Raw genomic sequence first — 18,911 nt, forward strand, 5'->3', positions numbered from 1 at the left:
GTAATTGAGCATATTCTGCCTGGAGGTCGATGACCAGTGGTGTTCTGTTGGGATCTGTACTGGGACCACTGCTCTTCACTAAATTTATAAATGACTTGGAAGTGGAAGGATGGATTAGTAGTTTTGTGGGTCAATTGAAGATTGGTGTTGTGGATAGTGTAAAATATTCTGTCGTAGGTTACAATGGGACATTGACAGCATGCAGAGCTGGGCTGAGGTGTGGCAGATGGAGTTCAATCCAGGAAAGGGTGAAGTGATTAACTTTCTAAGTTCGAACTTGAAGGCAGAATTCAGGGTTAAAGGCAGGATCCTTAACAATGTGGAGGAACAGAGGGATCTTGGTGTCCACGTCCATAGATCCCTCAGTTACCCTGCAAGTAGATAGGGTTGATAAAAAGGAGTATGGTGTGTAGGCCTTCATTGGAGGGGGGATTGAGTTCAAGAGTTGCAAGGTAATGTTGCAGTTCTGGTTTGACCATGTTTGGTTTTGGTCACCTCATTATAGGGAGGATGTGGAAGCTTTAGAGAGGATATAGAGGAGATTAACCAGGATGCATGTCTTATGAGGATAAGCTGAATGATCTAGGGTTTTTCTTTTTGGAGAGGAGGAGGATGAAAGGTGACTTGATAGAGGTGTACAAGATGGTAAGAGGCAACGATAGAGTGGACAACTAGTAACCTCTCCAGGGCCTGAAATGGCTAATATCAGGGGGCATAACGTTAAGGTTTTTGGAGTAAAGTATATAGGGGAATATCAGAGGCAGTTTTTTTTTTATAAACACAGGGAGTAGTGGGTGCATGGAATGCACCACCAGCAGTGATGGTGGAGGCAGATATATTGGGCACGTTTAAGCATCTCTTAGGTAGGCACATGGACGAAAGAAAAATTGAGTGCTGTGTAGGAGGGAAGAGTTAGATTGATCTTAGAGTAGGTTAAAGGATCGGCAGAACATTGTGGGCTGAATGGCCTATACTGTGCTGTCCCATTCTACATTCTAATAACTGACGACATGTCCACAGCTCTATAATCTCGAAGGTTTATAGCACAGTGTGCAGAAATTCCTTCTCTTCAGTTCAAGGTTATGAGGCCAAGCCCTCTGACTGTCCAGCCAGAGGAAACATTCTCAGGATTTTGTGTCTCAATAATGTTTTTTATCTCTCATTTTACTATCAAGTACTGTACCTCTCATTCACCTCCTGTTAATTTAAGGCAACACAACACAATCTAACCTTGTAGGGCAAGACTTCTTATCAAGAGCAAAGGAATCTAAAGGGCATCACTTCCACTTATATCCTCCTTGGGGAAAATATGCACTTTCAAACTGCATAAAGTTCTTATATGGATATTTGCAGAAATACTCACACTTACACTTCATTATTGCTGTGGTCAACAACCCATTCAACTTCCAAACAAGAGGCTCCACTTCCACCTTACTTTTCTGTCTTTGGTTTACCAAAATCACCAGACTGCCTGCATATCAACATTTACTAGCTTCTAACTACTGAAAAAATTGTTTTTCTGTTCTTCTTCCCAAAATGAATAACCTCACATTCTACCACAGAACATCAAGGCTTCTTCCACTTTCATTCTCCAGCTCTTTTGCAGTGAAGGCCAACGTTCCCCTAAGGCTCCAATAATCCATTTCCTGACTATTCAGAAATCCTATGCTCTTTTTTTAAACAGACCAGGATCTTGTTTCCTGAACATCCCTTAAAAGTGATCTGAATCACTGAGAAATGCTATGCATCATCTAAAAAGTGAATTAAAATGTAGTAAGGTATTAATGAATAACAGCCAATATTCTGGAAATTTGCAAATCCAGCACCAAAGAACTGAGCACGGCAGATCATCACAGTTTTACAGCTTTGTACTTTCTGCATTAGGACAACATATAGTTCTGTGCAGTGTTCTGTAACCTGTCTATGTTCAAACAATATCTTGTTTCTGTTCTTCCTCCTGAAGCAGACAACTTCATTTTCTTTCACATTACGAACCACTCACAAAATTTTCGCTTTTGTATTCCTTTGAAGACCATGTGTTCTCCACACATCTATCAATAAATCTGGCTACTCTCTGTAGTTACTGCCTCTTACACCACTAGTGTTTAGGGCAGCAATGAAGACTTCCATCTCCGTCTGTCCTTGGCCATCTTCTCTATTGTGCCCCAGGTGTGGTTTAGAGTCCTCATTTCTGCCTCTATAGTACAGCGCCAAGTTGTCTTTGGTCTCCTGTGTTTCCTACACCCCTCAGAGGTCCAGTCCAATGAAGATCTGTCTTGATGATGGATTTGCCCTCTCTTCTCATCACATGTCCAATCCATCTCCAGCATTTCCTCATGATGATTGTGGCCATGTCCTCTTGATGACGCTAGAGGAGTAGGACGTGGTTGGAGATCTTTCTTGGCCAGAAAGTCTGGAGGATCTGCACTCTATGCTTTCATCCAATTCATTGGGATAGATGAGAACTAGTCAAGTGCCTCGCATAGCATTCAAACTCATTACAGGTCCACTTGAAAATGATCCATTTATCCAAATTCTATTTTGTAAGTGGATTGGCTAATTATTAATATCAATGTATTATCAGCTTGCTGTGAACTCTGTGCAGTAATGCGTTGTGGTGCTTTAGCTCTTTGGAAACCCAAAAACACTACTGATTGCCCTAAATCCATTCTAATTCCATGTAACAGCCACAAGAAAAATTGCCACCACCAATTTTCATTGGTGGTAGTGCCTTCAGCAATTTCAACCCCAAGCTCTTGAATTACTTATTTGAACTCTTCTGTTACATACCTGCATTTCCCTCAACCCCACACTTTTCCCTTGCCCTTTAAGATGGTCCATAAGATTAAGTTTCGAACCAAGTTTTTACTCATCTACACTGTCATCCCCTTATATGGCTTGCCCTAAAAATTAATTTGATGATCGCTCTTGTGAGCACTAAAGCTAAGTATAAAAATACAAGTTGTTTTTGTTGCCATAAATAAGAAAGCAATTGAACGCAAGGTAAGAATATAAAAAGCATGTTCTTAGTTGTAACTCGTGACAATATATTTGGAATTTGTGCAAAACAATTTAAATGCAGTGCAATTCTTTTCCCTTCATGTTCTCAAGATCAAAAAAAGGGAAAACAGAAGGATGAGAATAAAACTGAAATGATTTACCGTCTCAATACATCTGAGCATGTGAGTTCACGGTACAGGTGAATCTTATTGGTCATTCTGATCAGGTCCTGCTCTGTACAGAAATAATCGGGGAAGCGGCACCTTGCTATTTCTACCAACCTGAAATAAAAGTAGACTGAGGTTACATATGAATGCAACTGCTGCTATAGCTCATAGATCACCAAGGGCCCAAACACATGCTACCACAAAGAAATCCCTTGAATATAACCTCACCATTATCGGAAACACACTCCCTCAAAGAGGAAGATCTCCATCTGTAAAACTTGCATCCAAAAATAATATATCAAATATTTATTCATTGTGATGCAGCGTGGAATAGGCCTTCTGCCCCTTCGAGCCGCACTGCCAGCAACCCCAGTTTAACCCTAGCCTTATCACAGGATCATTTCCAATGAACAATTTACCTACTAACCAGTACGTCTTTGAACTGTGGGAGGAAACCAGAGCACCTGGAGAAAACCTATGCATTCCACCGGGAGGACATACAGAATTATTGAAGTAATTTAAAATCATATTGAACTCCAAACTCCGATGCCCCGAGCTGCAATAGCATTGCATTAACCACTAAAATAACATTGCGTGCAATATAGAGCATGATCATACAATAAGCAGCAAGAGCAACTGCAGGTTCATCAGCTTTTGATGGTGCTGATGGAAGGGAGAGGATGTCAGCAAAGCACCATTCTTCAAAGAGCCACTTCTTTCCCACCCCTATAAATCAGACAGAACAGGCAATGGCAAACTTGCCAAACTTGGGGGGGAGGGGGGAGGGGAGGGGGGGAGGGGTGCATTCCACAAGGAATGTCTAAGAATTTGGTTTCAATTCTGTGGCATTTATGCAACAGCTGTTTAATTTGGACCAAGTCTGATTTAATCCAGGTACTGCCATGGGCCAGCACCGGCTAATTGTCTATCAGAGGAACTGTGAATACCTAGAAGCCTCAGAAACCAGCCCCACTACATCACAAAGGGAACACCGATGAAGGAGCAGATGAACTATATCATCGATAATACTGAATTTCTGCAGTGATCCAACTTATATCTTTGAACTGTACTAGATGCTGAACAAAAAGTCTCAGTACTTAACTTCTCTCAGACTCCTGTGACAATCACAACATCTACCCTCCTGCAGATCCCAGCCGTTAGTCTGGAGCCAAGTGGTCTCAGTAGAAACCAAAATGTGGTGAACAGGTGATTACCAGGACACAAGCTCAAAGCCAGTATCAATGTCCTATTTCACCACAACACTGACCATCAGGAGAAGGCACACAGCCTCATTTACTGGCTTAGATAATGCTACATTTATTTTGCAGTCAAGATACAACTTGTCATGCTTGCACCTTCGGCAAAGTAAATGCTAATGCTTGGCAGGTTGGACTAGCTAGACTTTTCACATCTGGTTTGGGGCTGCATTTCATCATTAAATCTGGGGATATATTAAAATTCACAGTTTTTACAGTATCTACACACATAAAATAAGTTGCAGTTTTCTTTGTAGTTCACAAAAGATTGGGTATATTTCTTACAGTGCAATTTAAGATCTTGATTGTTAGCAGTTCAGTATAGTCGAAGGGCCCATTGTGCCTCAGAACCACTACTCTCACCTTTCAGCACTGAAAGCAGACTCTGTATCGATGTAAATTACTGTACCATCCAAGCCACCCATGCTGATTGGCAAGGTTGCCAACACACTCAACATTATACAGAATTGAGTCTTTCCACAGCCTGAAGGTCCTGTCACCTGAACACAAAGGAACACATTTAAGAATTATTCCTGCAATAGCTAGTACTAGGTCAACAAGTTTGAAAAGCGACAGCATTAACCAGAGAGTATCTCAGATGTTGTGTTGCAAGTTGATTCACGTCTTCAGAATAAAAAAGTCAAAATTAATCGCAGCCTGCTACATTTGCCTACAATATTTGCATTGCTCAAATTCAGCAGAACTGAATTGAAATTACATAACTATATCCATCCAGAAATGTATACTGCTGCAGAAAGAGCATTCTGCTACAGATCAGTGACAGCAGGTTGGATTCCTGACTCGTACCCCATTTCTTCACCCTAACAGGGATAGTATACCTTACCTTAATGTCCAAAGTCTCCAAAGAAGTTGGTTAAATGATAGAATCCCTGCTACTGGACTAGGGATGGATGTGTAAAAATGCTACTGGCATAATGCCACAGTAAGATTCAGGGAAAAACTGCAGCTGATAAAACATGCGAAAATAGTTTCAGCCAATTCCAAACAAGATAGATCAGCTGGTACTCACAGCACACAAATGGGTAATCAAAGATCATTTTAAAAACCCAGGAAGCATGAGGACGGAATGAACACTGGGTGGTCGGTTTATGATGGATGGAGGTAGAGTATAAAAACATGAAGGGGAAAAGACTTAAGAAAAAGTGTTTCTTGGAAGGAGTGTGGTACAAAGGGAGATAGAGTGGTAACAATGGGGAATTAGCAGGGTAAAAGTTAATGTGTGATAGACAAAAAGATTTGTTTGGAAATGGGAAAAGGAAAGAAAGGGTGAGGAAAAACAAAAGAAAGGTGTTGATATGAATACTGCCTAATTACTGTTTGAGGCCTCAATGTGAACAATGAACTAGTGGCCCATATGTAAGCAGGTAAGTGGAGGGAGGTTGGACAAAAATTCACAAGGATGGAAGAAATGTTGGGATTTTTAAAAATACTAAAATCAGGACTAAGTCAAGTTTTTTTTGGGGGGGGGTCAATATTTGTGTGTTAATGTCTCATGACCAATTCATACAATTAATATTTGTAGTACTGCATTTACCCAAGTACAATAAAACCTCATCTTCAACGGTGAGAAGTCATCTCCAATGTGCTATGACGTCATCAGTTATTAAGAAAAAGTCACTAACAGGAAGAGAAAGGATTGGGTGAATCTTTGAACCTTACCTCAGTGAGGGTTCCACAAGCCAATCCACCATGAAGAACCTCATCCAGGTCCACCAGAGAAGTGGGGAAGAAGGCAGTGGAAGGGCAAGAATATCTTTCATTTTTCATTTCAAGTGCCTGGTGTAAACAACAAAAAAAGTTCTGTTCGCAGCACATCCCATGAATTTACATCACAATGTTATCAATCAGGAATTTAAAATAATTGCAGCAGACAGTAATCTGGCCTTCTGGGAGGGCATTATGCAAATTTTGATGTTTACACAAACTCAGCGGAGAAGCTTCACAATCACCCCCTTACAACTACTAAGTAGAGTGAACAATCCACATGGAGTCCACTAAAATGTTCACATTCAGAATGGCTACAAACAATCTTCTGAAAGAATTCTGCAGCAGCATCTGAAAGAGGAAAAGAATTGCAGGTGTTTAGGGTCAAGAGAGAATTTGAAGGTGGTTAGCTCCAACACAAGAGACAGCATAAAAGAATGTACAGTACGTTACTGCTTCAGCTAATACCAAATACACCAACTGAGGATTTTAGATCCCTTATAAAAATGTGCAAAACGAAGAGCAAAGGGACAAGAGAAAATGAATGAACTATAATAAAAATCTATAAGTGGAACTATATCTATACTGGAACTTACATTCAGATGGAATGCAGTTTAGTGTTAAAATTTAAAAAACCACATAAACACGAACAGCTAGCAGTACACTTTTTGAAAGGAATTTTCCTCACCAGAACACAAGTCCTGGACAAAGCTTCCTGAAGTCAGATATTTCTGATTAGTATCCAGTTGTACATAGGACAAGCGAAAGCTGTGAAGAGGTATTTAGCTGACTAGCAAAATGACATCTGTGTATTCCCATAAACATCAACTTCAGCAGAAATCATCTTCCACTTTGGGTACAAAGTCAACAGATTTTGTAGTCAATTCTCTTGATATTATACAGGTGCTTTACTGTCAGATGCCTTTTGCAGGCAGGGATCACTGCCACCAAGTACCATGAGATTCGAGTGAGGATTGAGACCCATGTCCAGATACCTTTTCCTCAATCAACCAAAGGGTAAGCTGGCGCTCTAAAGGTGGCTGTGAATTATATCCCCAATTTCTGCCTTTGTCCAGGAGTGGGTCCCAAGATAAGATGGATTATTCATGTTTTTCAGGATCTGCCATGAACCTTCAGCATCAGAGCACAGCATGGTGCAAAAGGAGTAGCTTGGTAGAGAACTTTTGTCTTGTGGATGTTGAGACCAAGGTCCACCCTTATTGCTTCAATGAACAAAGAAACAATGGCTTGGAGTATTATGAGCAGTTTTGCCCTTTATCTAAGAAGCGATGTGCTGGCATTGCAGGGGGTTCCAGGTTTATACCTTGCGTTTCACGGCTCTGGACCTGTACTCTCTGTTGATTAAAAGAATAATATGGGATCTCATTGAAACCTATTGAAAATTGAAAGGCCTAGATAAAGTGGACATGGAGCGGAAGATTCCTTTTAGTGGGAAGTCTAGGTCCAGAGGGCACATCATCAGAATACAAGAATGTCCCTTTAGATCACAGATGAGGAGGAATTTTTTTTTACTAGAGGGTAGTGAGTCTGTGGAATTCATTGCCATAGATGGCTGTGGAGACCAAATAACTGAGTATATTTAAAGTGGATATTGATAGGTTCTTAACAAGAAAGGATGTCAAAGGTACAGGAGAATGGGATTGAGACGGATAATAAGTCAGCCATGACGGCAGACGAGATCCGCTGGGCCAAATGGCCTAATTGTACTTCTATGTCTTATGCTCTTACGGTTTAACTCACCTCTGAGCATCTGTATATACTTTACTGATGCAAAGAAATTTAAAAAGTACAACGTTGTGGTCTCTCACACCAACCATACAGAACAGAATATGATGAGCAATCAATATAACGTCCGCTGTACAATCACATGACAGCATGCAACTGCAGGTCAGGAAACTAATAATTCAGCATTCACACGAGGGATTCTGCAGATGCTGGAAATTCAAGCAACACACATCAAAGTTGCTGGTGAACGCAGCAGGCCAGGCAGCATCTCTAGGAAGAGGTACAGTCGGCGTTTCAGGCCGAGACCCTTTGTCAGGACTAACTGAAGGAAGAGTGAGTAAGAAAAAAATATATAGTGAGGTAGCATTCGTGGATTCATTGTCCATTCAGAAATGTGATGGCACAGGGAAAGAAGCAGTTCCTGAAACGTTGAGTGTGCTTTCTCCGGCTCCTGTATCTCCTCCTTGATGGCAGCAATGAGAAGAGAGCAGGGTACTTCCTGGGTGTTGGGGGGATATCAGGAATATCCAATAATCCAGAAAATCTGCTGTTCGGGCACTAACAACATCCCTAACATGCTGGATTTTTGGAGTTTTACCGGTACCAGGTCATTTGCCACACAAGCCCACAACACTACTGCATCACTTTACTGAAGCATCACCTTGCTGCAGGGGTGCTCAAGAGAAAGCAATATATCAAGGGTACACATTAAGACCAGATGCAGCAAGCCCAATTGGTAACCTCCTTGTGAGCCAGCAGATGCATAATGGATCAAATGGCCTCCTCCTGGGGCACCTATTTTACAATACATCAAATATTGTTCCACTAATGCCTCTACGAATCAACAAAGGTGCAATATGGACTACACCAAGAAGATTTACATCCTCAAAACTAAGAGAAATGGGGATAGGGAGCATAGAAAGATAGCCAAGGAAGGGAAAATTACACATTCACTTGATACTGTGAACCGAGGAAAGGTGCATTTACTTACGGTAATCATTTTAGGAGCACAAGCTTTGCTGACAATTTTTGTCAAAGCATACACTTTATTGATACTCTGACCCATGTGGCGCATCAACTCCAGAGATGAAAGGGATAGGAAATCCTGTTAAAAACAGAAGATATACCGCAAAACCTCAGTGAGAGACTAGGCAAGAAAATTGGAATACAATCAGAGGAGTGTGTTGAGTCAGCAAATGGGGTACATGTCAGCACCCCATGCCTATTAATTATGTAAAGGACAATGCATGTATACACAATAGGATCATTTAATGTACATCTCCAAAAGCAATCAATTTTCAAATTTGTCTGTTCAATCTACATGGTGATGCTTATATATTAAAAAAAATCTCTAAAATAAGCTCTCTGGCAGCCAAATAAAAATTCAGAGGATATTGAGGTAGGAAGACCAGAACTAAGACAGATGAGGCAAAGTTGCATTGAAATAAAAGAAAAAAAAATCATGCAACTCTTCTGATTAGGTTACATCACCCATTGCATGTCATAACCAAGTCATTTTGATGCGGCACAATTCTAGAAGATAACAGCCACAATGCGCTCAACAAGCCTCAAATCCATCAATGTGAAAAGAACAGATAATTAACTAATAGTAATAGTTTAAGAAAAACTATTGTCCATGATCCTGGAAAAATGTTTCTCAATATATAGGGACAAGATATTTTGGGACTTTCTAAGAGAGAAAATGGTTTCTCATTTCAATCACTTAACTGAAAATAACACCTTTGCAAATGCAGCACTTCCACTGCTGTCCCATGGTGTCAGGGTAGTCCATATACTCAATTTTCTGGAATGGGACAGAGTCCGGCCAAGTGTGAGGTCTTGCAGTTTGGGAGATCAAATGTAAAAGGACAGTAAACTGTTAATGGCAGAACCCTTAACTGTGCTCATCTTCAGAGGGATTTTGGGGTCCAAATCCGTAGTTCCCTGAGAGGAACTATCCCTGAGAGATTGATAGGCAGTTAAAGACGATTATGAGAGGCATAGATGTACAGCCAGTATATTTTCTCAGAACTAAAATGTTTAATACTAGAAAGTATGCACTGAAGGTGAAAGGGGGCAAATTCGAATGTGTAGTAAGTTTTTGTTTTCTCAGCGTAGAGTAGAGGGTGCCTGAAATGAATGCACTACCAGTAGTAGTGGTGGTGGATGCAAATAAATAGAGGCATTTAAGAGACTCTTAGATAGGCACATAAATGTGCAGATAATCGAGGAATATGGACATTGTTTATGCATAAGGGATTAGTTTAGTAGGTGCTTAATTAGTTATTTAATTAGTTCAACATAACATTGTGGGCTAAATTGCCTGTCCCTGTGTTGTACTGTTCTATGTTCTAAACATTATTTTCTATAACTATGTCACAGAAGGTTCAGAGGATGTTCGCGAGAATGATTCCGGGAATGAAACAGTTAACGCTTGATGGCTTTGGGCCTGCATTTGCTGGAGTTTAGAAGAATGAGGGGGGAATCTCATTGAAACTTATTGAATATTGAAAGGCAAGACAGAGTGGATGTGAAGAGGATTCTTCCCATAGTGAGGGACTCTAGGAACAAAGGGCACAGCCCCAGAATAGACGAACATCCATTCAGAATAGAGATAAGGAAGAATTTCTTTAGGCAGAGGGTGATGAATCTTTGGAATTCATTACCACGGATGGCTGTGGAAGCCAAATTATTGGATATATTTAAAGCAACGGTTGATAGATTCTTGATTATTCAGGGTATCAAAGGTTACGGAGAGAAGGCAGGATAATAGGGTGGAGAGGAATAGTAAATCTGCCATGATGGAATGGTGGAGTAAAATCGATGGGTCGAATGGCCTAATTCTGCTCCTATGTCTTATAGTCTAACAGCACTCCAATTACCACTAATCAGGTCAAGGCTTGAAAGAGCATTTACAACAATGTTTGTTTGTTTGTTTATTTATTGGGATACAGTGCAGAAAAGGCCCTTCGAGCCACACTGGCCAGCCACCCCAATTTAACCCTAGCCTAATTTAACCCACCACTAAGCACATCTTTCCCTCCTCCCCCACCTCTCTGCATTCCGCAGGGATCGCTCCCTACGCAACTCCTTTGTCCATTCCTCCCCCCCATCCCTCCCCACTGATCTCCCTCCTGGCACTTATCCGTGTAAGCGGAACAAGTGCTACACATGCCCTTACACTTCCTCCCTTACCACCATTCAGGGCCCCAAACAATCCTTCCAGGTGAGGCAACACTTCACCTGTGAGTCAACTGGGGTGATATACTGCGTCTGGTGCTCCCAATGTGGCCTTTTATATATTGGCAAGACCCGACGCAGACTGGGAGACCGCTTTGCTGAACATCTACGCTCTGTCCGCCAGAGAAAGCAGGATCTCCCAGTGGCCACACAATTTAATTCCACATCCCATTCCCATTCTGACATGTCTATCCACGGCCTCCTCTACTGTAAAGATGAAGCCACACTCAGGTTGGAGGAACAACACCTTATATTCCGTCTGGGTAGCCTCCAACCTGATGGCATGAACATCGACTTCTCTAACTTCCGCTAAGGCCCCACCTCCCCCTCGTACCCCATCTGTTACTTATTTTTATGCACACATTCTTTCTCTCACTCTCCTTTTTCTCCCTCTGTCCCTCTGAATATACCTCTTGCCCATCCTCGGGGTCCCCCCCCCTTGTCTTTCTTCCCGGACCTCCTGTCCCATGATCCTCTCGTATCCCCTTTTGCCTATCACCTGTCCAGCTCTTGGCTCCATCCCTCCCCCTCCTGTCTTCTCCTATCATTTTGGATCTCCCCCTCCCCCTCTCAAATCCCTTACTCACTCTTCCTTCAGTTAGTCCTGACGAAGGGTCTCGGCCTGAAACGTCGACTGCATCTCTTCCTACAGATGCTGCCTGGCCTGCTGCGTTCACCAGCAACTTTGATGTGTGTTGCTTAACCCTAGCCTAATCATGGAGCAACTTACATGACCAACTCACCTACTAACTGGCAAACACAAGGAAATCTGCCGATGCTGGAAATTCAAGCAACACACACAAAAAATGCTGGTGAACACATTTTTTGCTGCCTGGCCTGCTGCGTTCACCAGCATTTTTTGTGTGTGTAATCTACTAACTGGTACGTCTTTGGACTGTGGGTGGAAACTGGGGCACCTGGAGAAAACCCACGCATTCCACAGGGAGGACGGACAGACTCCTTATAGATGACGTTGGAATTGAACTTCGAGCTCCGACACCCAGAGCTGTAATAGTGTCATGCTAACCACAGACCTGAGTTATAGGGGAAAGGTTGAATATGTTAAGACGTTTTTCGCCGGAGCACAGGAGAATAAGATCTGATAGAGGTATACAAAATTATGAAGGGTACAGGTAGGTTAATGCATGCAGGCTTCATTCCTCAAATTGAGTGACCATAACTAGAGATCATAGGTTTATGGTTAAAGGTGAAATATTTAAGGGGAATTTGGGAGGGAACTACTTCACTCAGAGGGTGATGCAAGTGTAGAACAAGCTGCCTGTGGGCGTGGTAGACGCAGATTCAACTGTGACATTGAAGAGAAGTTTGCATAGGTACATGAATGAGCAGTATAGCAGACTATGATCCAGGTGCAGCTCGATGGGCCAAGGGAAAAAGACCTGGCAGAGACTAGACAGGCTGAAGAGTCTGTCTCTATGCTGCAGTGCTCTACAATCCTACGGTCACTAAGACAAGTTATGGGTAAATCAAGAGTTCCTCCATACCGCTGCAGAATGGAGTGGAAGTGGAACAAGGAAACAATGGGGCTCATGTACAATAATATACTGTATTTCTTCATTACTCTGTGAACAGAAGAGAATTTGTGCAGCATGCAATAGCTTTCTACTGTCAGTAAGGGCCTCACCTTTGTCCCCCTTCGCCCACACCTCAGCGAGTTCCGTGTTCGCCATGATGTGGAACTTTTCTTCCGCCATCTCCATCTCCGAGCCTACTTCTTCGGCAAGGACTCTTCCACCTGCACCGATGACCCCTTCTCGCGTCTTCAACCCTCCTCTTCTTCATGGACACCCTGCTCTGGATCTTTTATCGCTAACTGCCAACGGGACATCAACCGTCTCGACTTCACCGCACCTTGTCCCCATTCCAACCTCACTCCTTCAGAATGCTCTGCTCTCCACTCCCTCCGCACTAATCCTAACCTTACTATTAAACCCGCCGATAAGGGGGGTGCTGTTGTAGTCTGGCGTACTGACCTCTACCTTGCCTAGGCACAGCAACAACTCGCGGATACCTCCTCTTATTTACCCCTCGATCATGACCCCACTAAGGAGCACCAGGCCATTGTCTCCCACACCATCACCGACTTTATCCGCTCAGGGGATCTCCCATCCACTGCTACCAACCTTATAGTTCCCACACCTTGCACTTCCCGTTTCTACCTCCAACCCAAGATCCACAAACCTGCCTGTCCTGGCCGACCTATTGTCTCAGCTTGCTCCTGCCCCACTGAACTCGTTTCTGCATACCTCGACACGGTTTTATCACCCCTTGTTTTCATCCCTTCCTACCTATGTTCGTGACACTTCTCACGCTCTTAAACTTTTCGATGATTTTAAGTTCCCTGGCCCCCACCGCTTTATTTTCACCTTGGATGTCCAGTCCCTATATACTTCCATCCCCCATCAGGAAGGTCTCAAAGCTCTACGCTTCTTTTTGGATTCCAGACCTAATCAGTTCCCCTCTACCACCACTCTGCTCCATCTAGCGGAATTAGTCCTTACTCTTAATAATTTCTCCTTTGGCTCCTCCCACTTCCTCCAAACTAAAGGTGTAGCTATGGGCACCCGTATGGGTCCTAGCTATGCCTGCCTTTTTGTTGGCTTTGTGGAACAATCTATGTTCCATGCCTATTCTAGTATCTGTCCCCCACTTTTCCTTCGCTACATCGACGACTGCATTGGCGCTGCTTCCTGCACGCATGCAGAGCTCATTGGCTTTATTAACTTTGCCTCCAACTTTCACCCTGCCCTCAAGTTTACCTGGTCCATTTCCGACACCTCACTCCCCTTTCTAGATCTTGCTGTCTCTGTCTCTGGAGACAGCTTATCCACTGATGTCTACTATAAGCCTACTGACTCTCACAGCTATCTGGACTATTCCTCTTCTCACCCTGTCTCTTGCAAAAACGCCATCCCCTTCTCGCAATTCCTCCATCTCCCGCCGCATCTGCTCTCAGGATGAGGCTTTTCATTCTAGGACGAGGGAGATGTCTTCCTTTTTTAAAGAAAGGGGCTTCCCTTCCTCCACTATCAACTCTGCTCTTAAACGCATCTCCCCCATTTCACGTACATCTGCTCTCACTCCATCCTCCCGCCACCCCACTAGGAATAGGGTTCCCCTGGTCCTCACCTACCACCCCACCAGCCTTCGGGTCCAACATATTATTCTCCGTAACTTCCGCCACCTCCAACGGGATCCCACCACTAAGCACATCTTTCCCTCCCCCCCCCCCGCATTCCTCAGGGATCACTCCCTACGCAACTCCCTTGTCCATTCGTCCCCCCCATCCCTCCCCACTGATCTCCCTCCTGGCACTTATCCGTGTAAGCGGAACAAGTGCTACACATGCCCTTACACTTCCTCCATTACCACCATTCAGGGCCCCAAACAGTCCTTCCAGGTGAGGCAACACTTCACCTGTGAGTCGGCTGGGGTGATATACTGCGTCCGGTGCTCCCGATGTGGCCTTTTATATATTGGCGAGACCCGACGCAGACTAGGAGACCGCTTTGCTGAACACCTACGCTCTGTCCGCCAGAGAAAGCAGGATCTCCCAGTGGCCACACATTTTAATTCTACATCCCATTCCCATTCTGACATGTCTATCCACGGCCTCCTCTACTGTAAAGATGAAACCACACTCAGGTTGGAGGAACAACACCTTATATTCCGTCTGGGTAGCCTCCAACCTGATGGCATGAACATCGACTTCTCTAACTTCTGCTAATGCCCCACCTCCCCCTCGTACCCCATCTGTTACTTATTTTTATACACACATTCTTTCTCTCACTCTCCTTTTTCTCCCTCTGTCCCTCTGACTATACCCCTTGCCCATCCGCTGGGTCCCCCCTCCCCGTCTTTCTTCCCGGACCTCCTGTCCCATGATCCTCTCGTATCCCTTTTGCCTATCACCTGTCCAGCTCTTGGCTCCATCCCTCCCCCTCCTGTCTTCTCCTATCATTTTGGATCTCCCCCTCCCCCTCCTACTTTCAAATCCCTTACTCACTCTTCCTTCAGTTAGTCCTGACAAAGGGTCTTGGCCTGAAACGTCGACTCTACTTCTTCCTAGAGATGCTGCCTGGCCTGCTGCGTTCACCAGCAACTTTTATGTGTGTTGCTTGAATTTCCAGCATCTGCAGAATTCCTGTTTGAGCTTTCTACTGTATTGTGTTTAGAATTTTTTTCAAATATACTTTATTCAAAAATGAAATTATATACAATGAACCATTCTCAATTCTTCACAGATGTTTCCATTACAGGTTTTACATTTCCACACTTTTAGCCACCCACGTGGCACTCTGTTGTTTCCTCTTTCCACACCATTGTTGAGGACTATACTCCCCGCCCCCTGAACCCTCCTACTCCCGCGGGAGAAGAACCCTAAACAGTGGTCCTTCTCCACCGGGCCCTTGCGGTGGCTGCACCAAGTTCCAATGCGTCCCTCAGCACGTACTCCTGCAGCCGAGAATGTGCCAGTCAGCAGCATTCTCCCACCGACATCTCCATGTGCTGGTAGATCAAGTTTCAGGCCGACCAAAGAGCGTCTTTCACTGAGTTGATGATCTGCCAGCAGCACCGGATGTTGGTCTCCGTGTGCATCCCCGGGAACAGCCCGTAGATCAGGGAGTATTGTGTTTAGAATTACATCACTCACTGGTTGCCTTACCCGACAGTTGATGATCTGGTACTTCCAAAGCCTCTCACATAAATCCAAAGGCAATCCTGTTCTCTTTAACATTTTGTTAGCCATGGTTAGCCACCTAAATTGAAGAAATTAAATCAGATATGAACAATCACATCATAGCATACACATCCATCTAGAACAACAAAATGCTGGAGGAATTCAGTGGGTCAGGCTCCATCTATGGAAATGAATAAAGTCCACATTTCGGACTGAGACACTCATCAGGAAGGGATGCATAGGTGCTGCCTGACCTGTGAGGTTTCTCCAGCATCTTGTGTGTGTTGCTCTAGATTTCCAGCGTCCGCAGACTCTCTTGTGTTTACACATCTATCTATATTTGCAGTATTTGTTCTGTAGCAAGCAGTCATCACAGTGACTTTTGCTTAGGTGTCAGTTTGTGTTCTCCCCCACAACACCAGGGGGCAGGGTGCAATCCTAATCTTGAATGTAGTCCATGTGGCTCTGCCCAGGACATCATGGGTTGCCCCTGGGTCTCCTGGTTTCATCTGACATCCCAGCTCAGTGATTATTCAGCCGCTCAGAGTTGCTCTTCAATGTAGCCAAGTGCCAAAAAAAATTGCAGAAAAGTCAGTGGATATGTGAGAGAGACTAATTTGCAGGGCAAAAGGGAAATAAGGAGGTGGGAATGCAACTGATGAGGTTGCTCTCTCGAAAGGCAGCAAGGATTTGGTGAACTGAATAACCCTCTTCTCTGTTGTACGAAGTCAAGGATTCCTAGACGAGCTGAATGTCACCTCTCCTCTTTTTTCGTGTTGGAAATATTTGCATAGAGGCAGACTGCCACTTGTTCACAATTGGTCAAAATTAACTCAAGCAAATGCAATGTTTTAGAAACTAATCAGTCTTGGGAAGCAATGGAAGGTTGGAACAAACTCGATCTCCATCCCCACTTCCCCAAGTTATTGTTACAGACCCTAGACCTTTAGTGGGATACGAACCAAATGGACTAGCCTACATAGGTGGTCAGCATAGAAGGGTTTGTGTTCGTGCTGAATTACTGTACGGGTTCTCCCTCCACCCCTCACACCCCAAGCACACGCCCCCTCCACCCCCGACTCTTTTCTTCCCTCTCCATTACCCAAGTCTCGGACTAGAAGCCTCCTTCTTACTCTGCACAACCCCGGACGCCCCGTTTACCCCGACTCCCGACACCAGACCCAGCTCCACACTCGGCCCTGCGCCCGAGCGAGAAAAATTCCCGGGCTCCAGGACGACATCTAAAGCTTCAGACCCATTGGTTTGCGCCTTCAACAGCCTACACCAATCACTGCGACTGATAAAAATATGGGCTCGTCGCTGACCGAGCAGGCCTCTTCCATTGGTCCGTGTGCTCAGAGCCTCCAACCAATTGCTGTGAAGCGAGCCGAAAAGCTCCTGTATATTAGCCTATCACGGTGGCAGGATGATGGACTTGGAGCGAATGGTCGTTCTCGGTTGGGCTGAGTTTTTGCGCATGTGCGAGATCTAGCTGTAGTGCGAGCTGTTTTCGTAAGCGTGCGGTCCTGCTTCTGCCTTTTGTGCCGGGGTGGTCAAACGGCGGCAGCTGAGCAGCCTGTAACTATTGTAGGGCAAGCACCAAGCGGAGTTGTGTCTCCAAGTCTCCCAGCACGTCGAGAGATTTGTTCTGATTGCTATAAGTTTTCTCCCCCTGAAGGATATCTAACACTCTCCTTGCCACTTTGCCCAAGCTCGCTGTGAGTGTCCGGGCAACACATTGTAAACACGGAAGTTTGCAGCGTGGGGCGGCGGAGCCGGTCCTGGAACGTCAACTCTCCCGCGCCAATCGAGTCAAGTGAAGTTTATCGTTATTTAATTCTATACATGTATATAACGTATCCGAAGGGTCTCGGCCCGAAACGTCGACTGTACTCTTTAACGTAGATACTGCTTGGCCTGCTGAGTTCATCCAGCATTTTGTGTGTGTTGCACGGATTTCCAGCCTCTGCAGATTTTCTCTTGTTTGTGGTATCTAACGTATATCTGTCATGGTCCGATCCGTGAAATCCGTATTCTGGTTCACGGTCCGGTCCATCGACCCTTGCTCCAGGTTTTCCTATCTACCCTGTTTCAGTTCTTGTTGAGCTCTAATTGAGTCAGCTGATACTCTTAGGGGCTGGCCGCATAAATACCTTCAGAGCCCAGGGTGTGGCTGCTGGATTGTTCTTGACCTTCCTCTGCCTTCTGTTTCCTTGCCTGAAGCCCTGCCTTGTCTTGCCGGTAACTCTCACCTCACCTGAAGTTCTCGTCTCGCCTTGCATTGCCTGAAGCCTTGCCTTGTCTTGCTGGTAACTCTCGCCTAGTCTTGCCTTCAGTCTTGTCCTGGAGCCACCCTGTACCTAGCTCCCTTCCTGTCCCTTGCCTCCGTCAGGTAAGCCAGGCCATCTCGCCATTACCTGCGGTTGGTTCTGTCCCTTCCTGTCCCATGCCTCCGTTGGGTGGTGATCCGCGCCCTGCCCCAGAGGAGCCTGCCGAGCCTCAAGCCTGAAGACTCCGGCCTCAAGCCTGAAGATTCCGGCCTCCCGCCGAGCCAAGCCAAGTCTCTAGCCTCAAGCCTGAAGACTCCAGCCTAGTTCTGCCTGCCTGCCAAGCTTCGTCCTTGCCTAGTTCTGGGGTCCGAGCCAGAGGCAAGACCCAGGTACTGGGTCCTTGGCCAGTCTCTGGCTCGGAGTCCAAGCCCGGGCTCCTAGCTCTCTTGTTCAGTCCTGTTCCAGGTTCCTGGTTTTCGTGTCCATGTCCTTGCCATCGCCCTGTATCCTAGTCCTGTCCCTAGTACTTCAGTATCTGTGTCTTGCACTTGGGTCCATTCCCAGTCACCTCCTTATGACAATATCATGTACAGTATATAGAAACGAGACAACTTTTCTTTGAACCAGGGTGTAAAGCACAGTAGTACACATAACACACACAACGCACGATAACAGGTGAGGGTAAACGCTGCAGATAAATCACACATACATAACAAACTAAAGTGTATTATTATTGAATATTGTAAGGAACAGAACAGATTAACGTGTGACACTTCGAATACGATGTGGCTGGGAGTTCAGAAGC

At 44.7% G+C, this 18,911-nt stretch overlaps 1 protein-coding gene across 6 annotated transcripts in view; it reads right to left on the bottom strand.

Moving 5' to 3' along the window:
• The window catches only part of rad51b (RAD51 paralog B), a 619,344-nt gene extending 602,243 nt beyond the window's left edge, over nt 1-17,101 (bottom strand). For 3 of the 6 annotated variants that reach the window (XM_063052979.1, XM_063052947.1, XM_063052969.1), the window contains exons 1-6: nt 16,970-17,101; nt 15,822-15,915; nt 8,886-8,999; nt 6,104-6,220; nt 4,787-4,923; nt 3,162-3,281 (exon numbers count right to left, since the gene is read on the bottom strand). In XM_063052979.1, the coding sequence (XP_062909049.1) occupies nt 3,162-3,281; nt 4,787-4,923; nt 6,104-6,220; nt 8,886-8,999; nt 15,822-15,905 (572 nt within the window). In that variant the 5' untranslated portion in view covers nt 15,906-15,915; nt 16,970-17,101. Of the gene's footprint in view, nt 1-3,161; nt 3,282-4,786; nt 4,924-6,103; nt 6,221-8,885; nt 9,000-15,821; nt 15,916-16,938 lie in introns of all 6 variants that reach the window. The other 3 variants (XM_063052958.1, XM_063052965.1, XM_063052988.1) reach the window with 3 other exon arrangements.
• Between the last annotated feature and the right edge of the window lie 1,810 nt (nt 17,102-18,911).

The sequence above is a fragment of the Mobula hypostoma genome, chromosome 1 (assembly GCF_963921235.1).
Source record: "Mobula hypostoma chromosome 1, sMobHyp1.1, whole genome shotgun sequence".
Lineage (NCBI taxonomy): Eukaryota > Metazoa > Chordata > Chondrichthyes > Myliobatiformes > Myliobatidae > Mobula > Mobula hypostoma.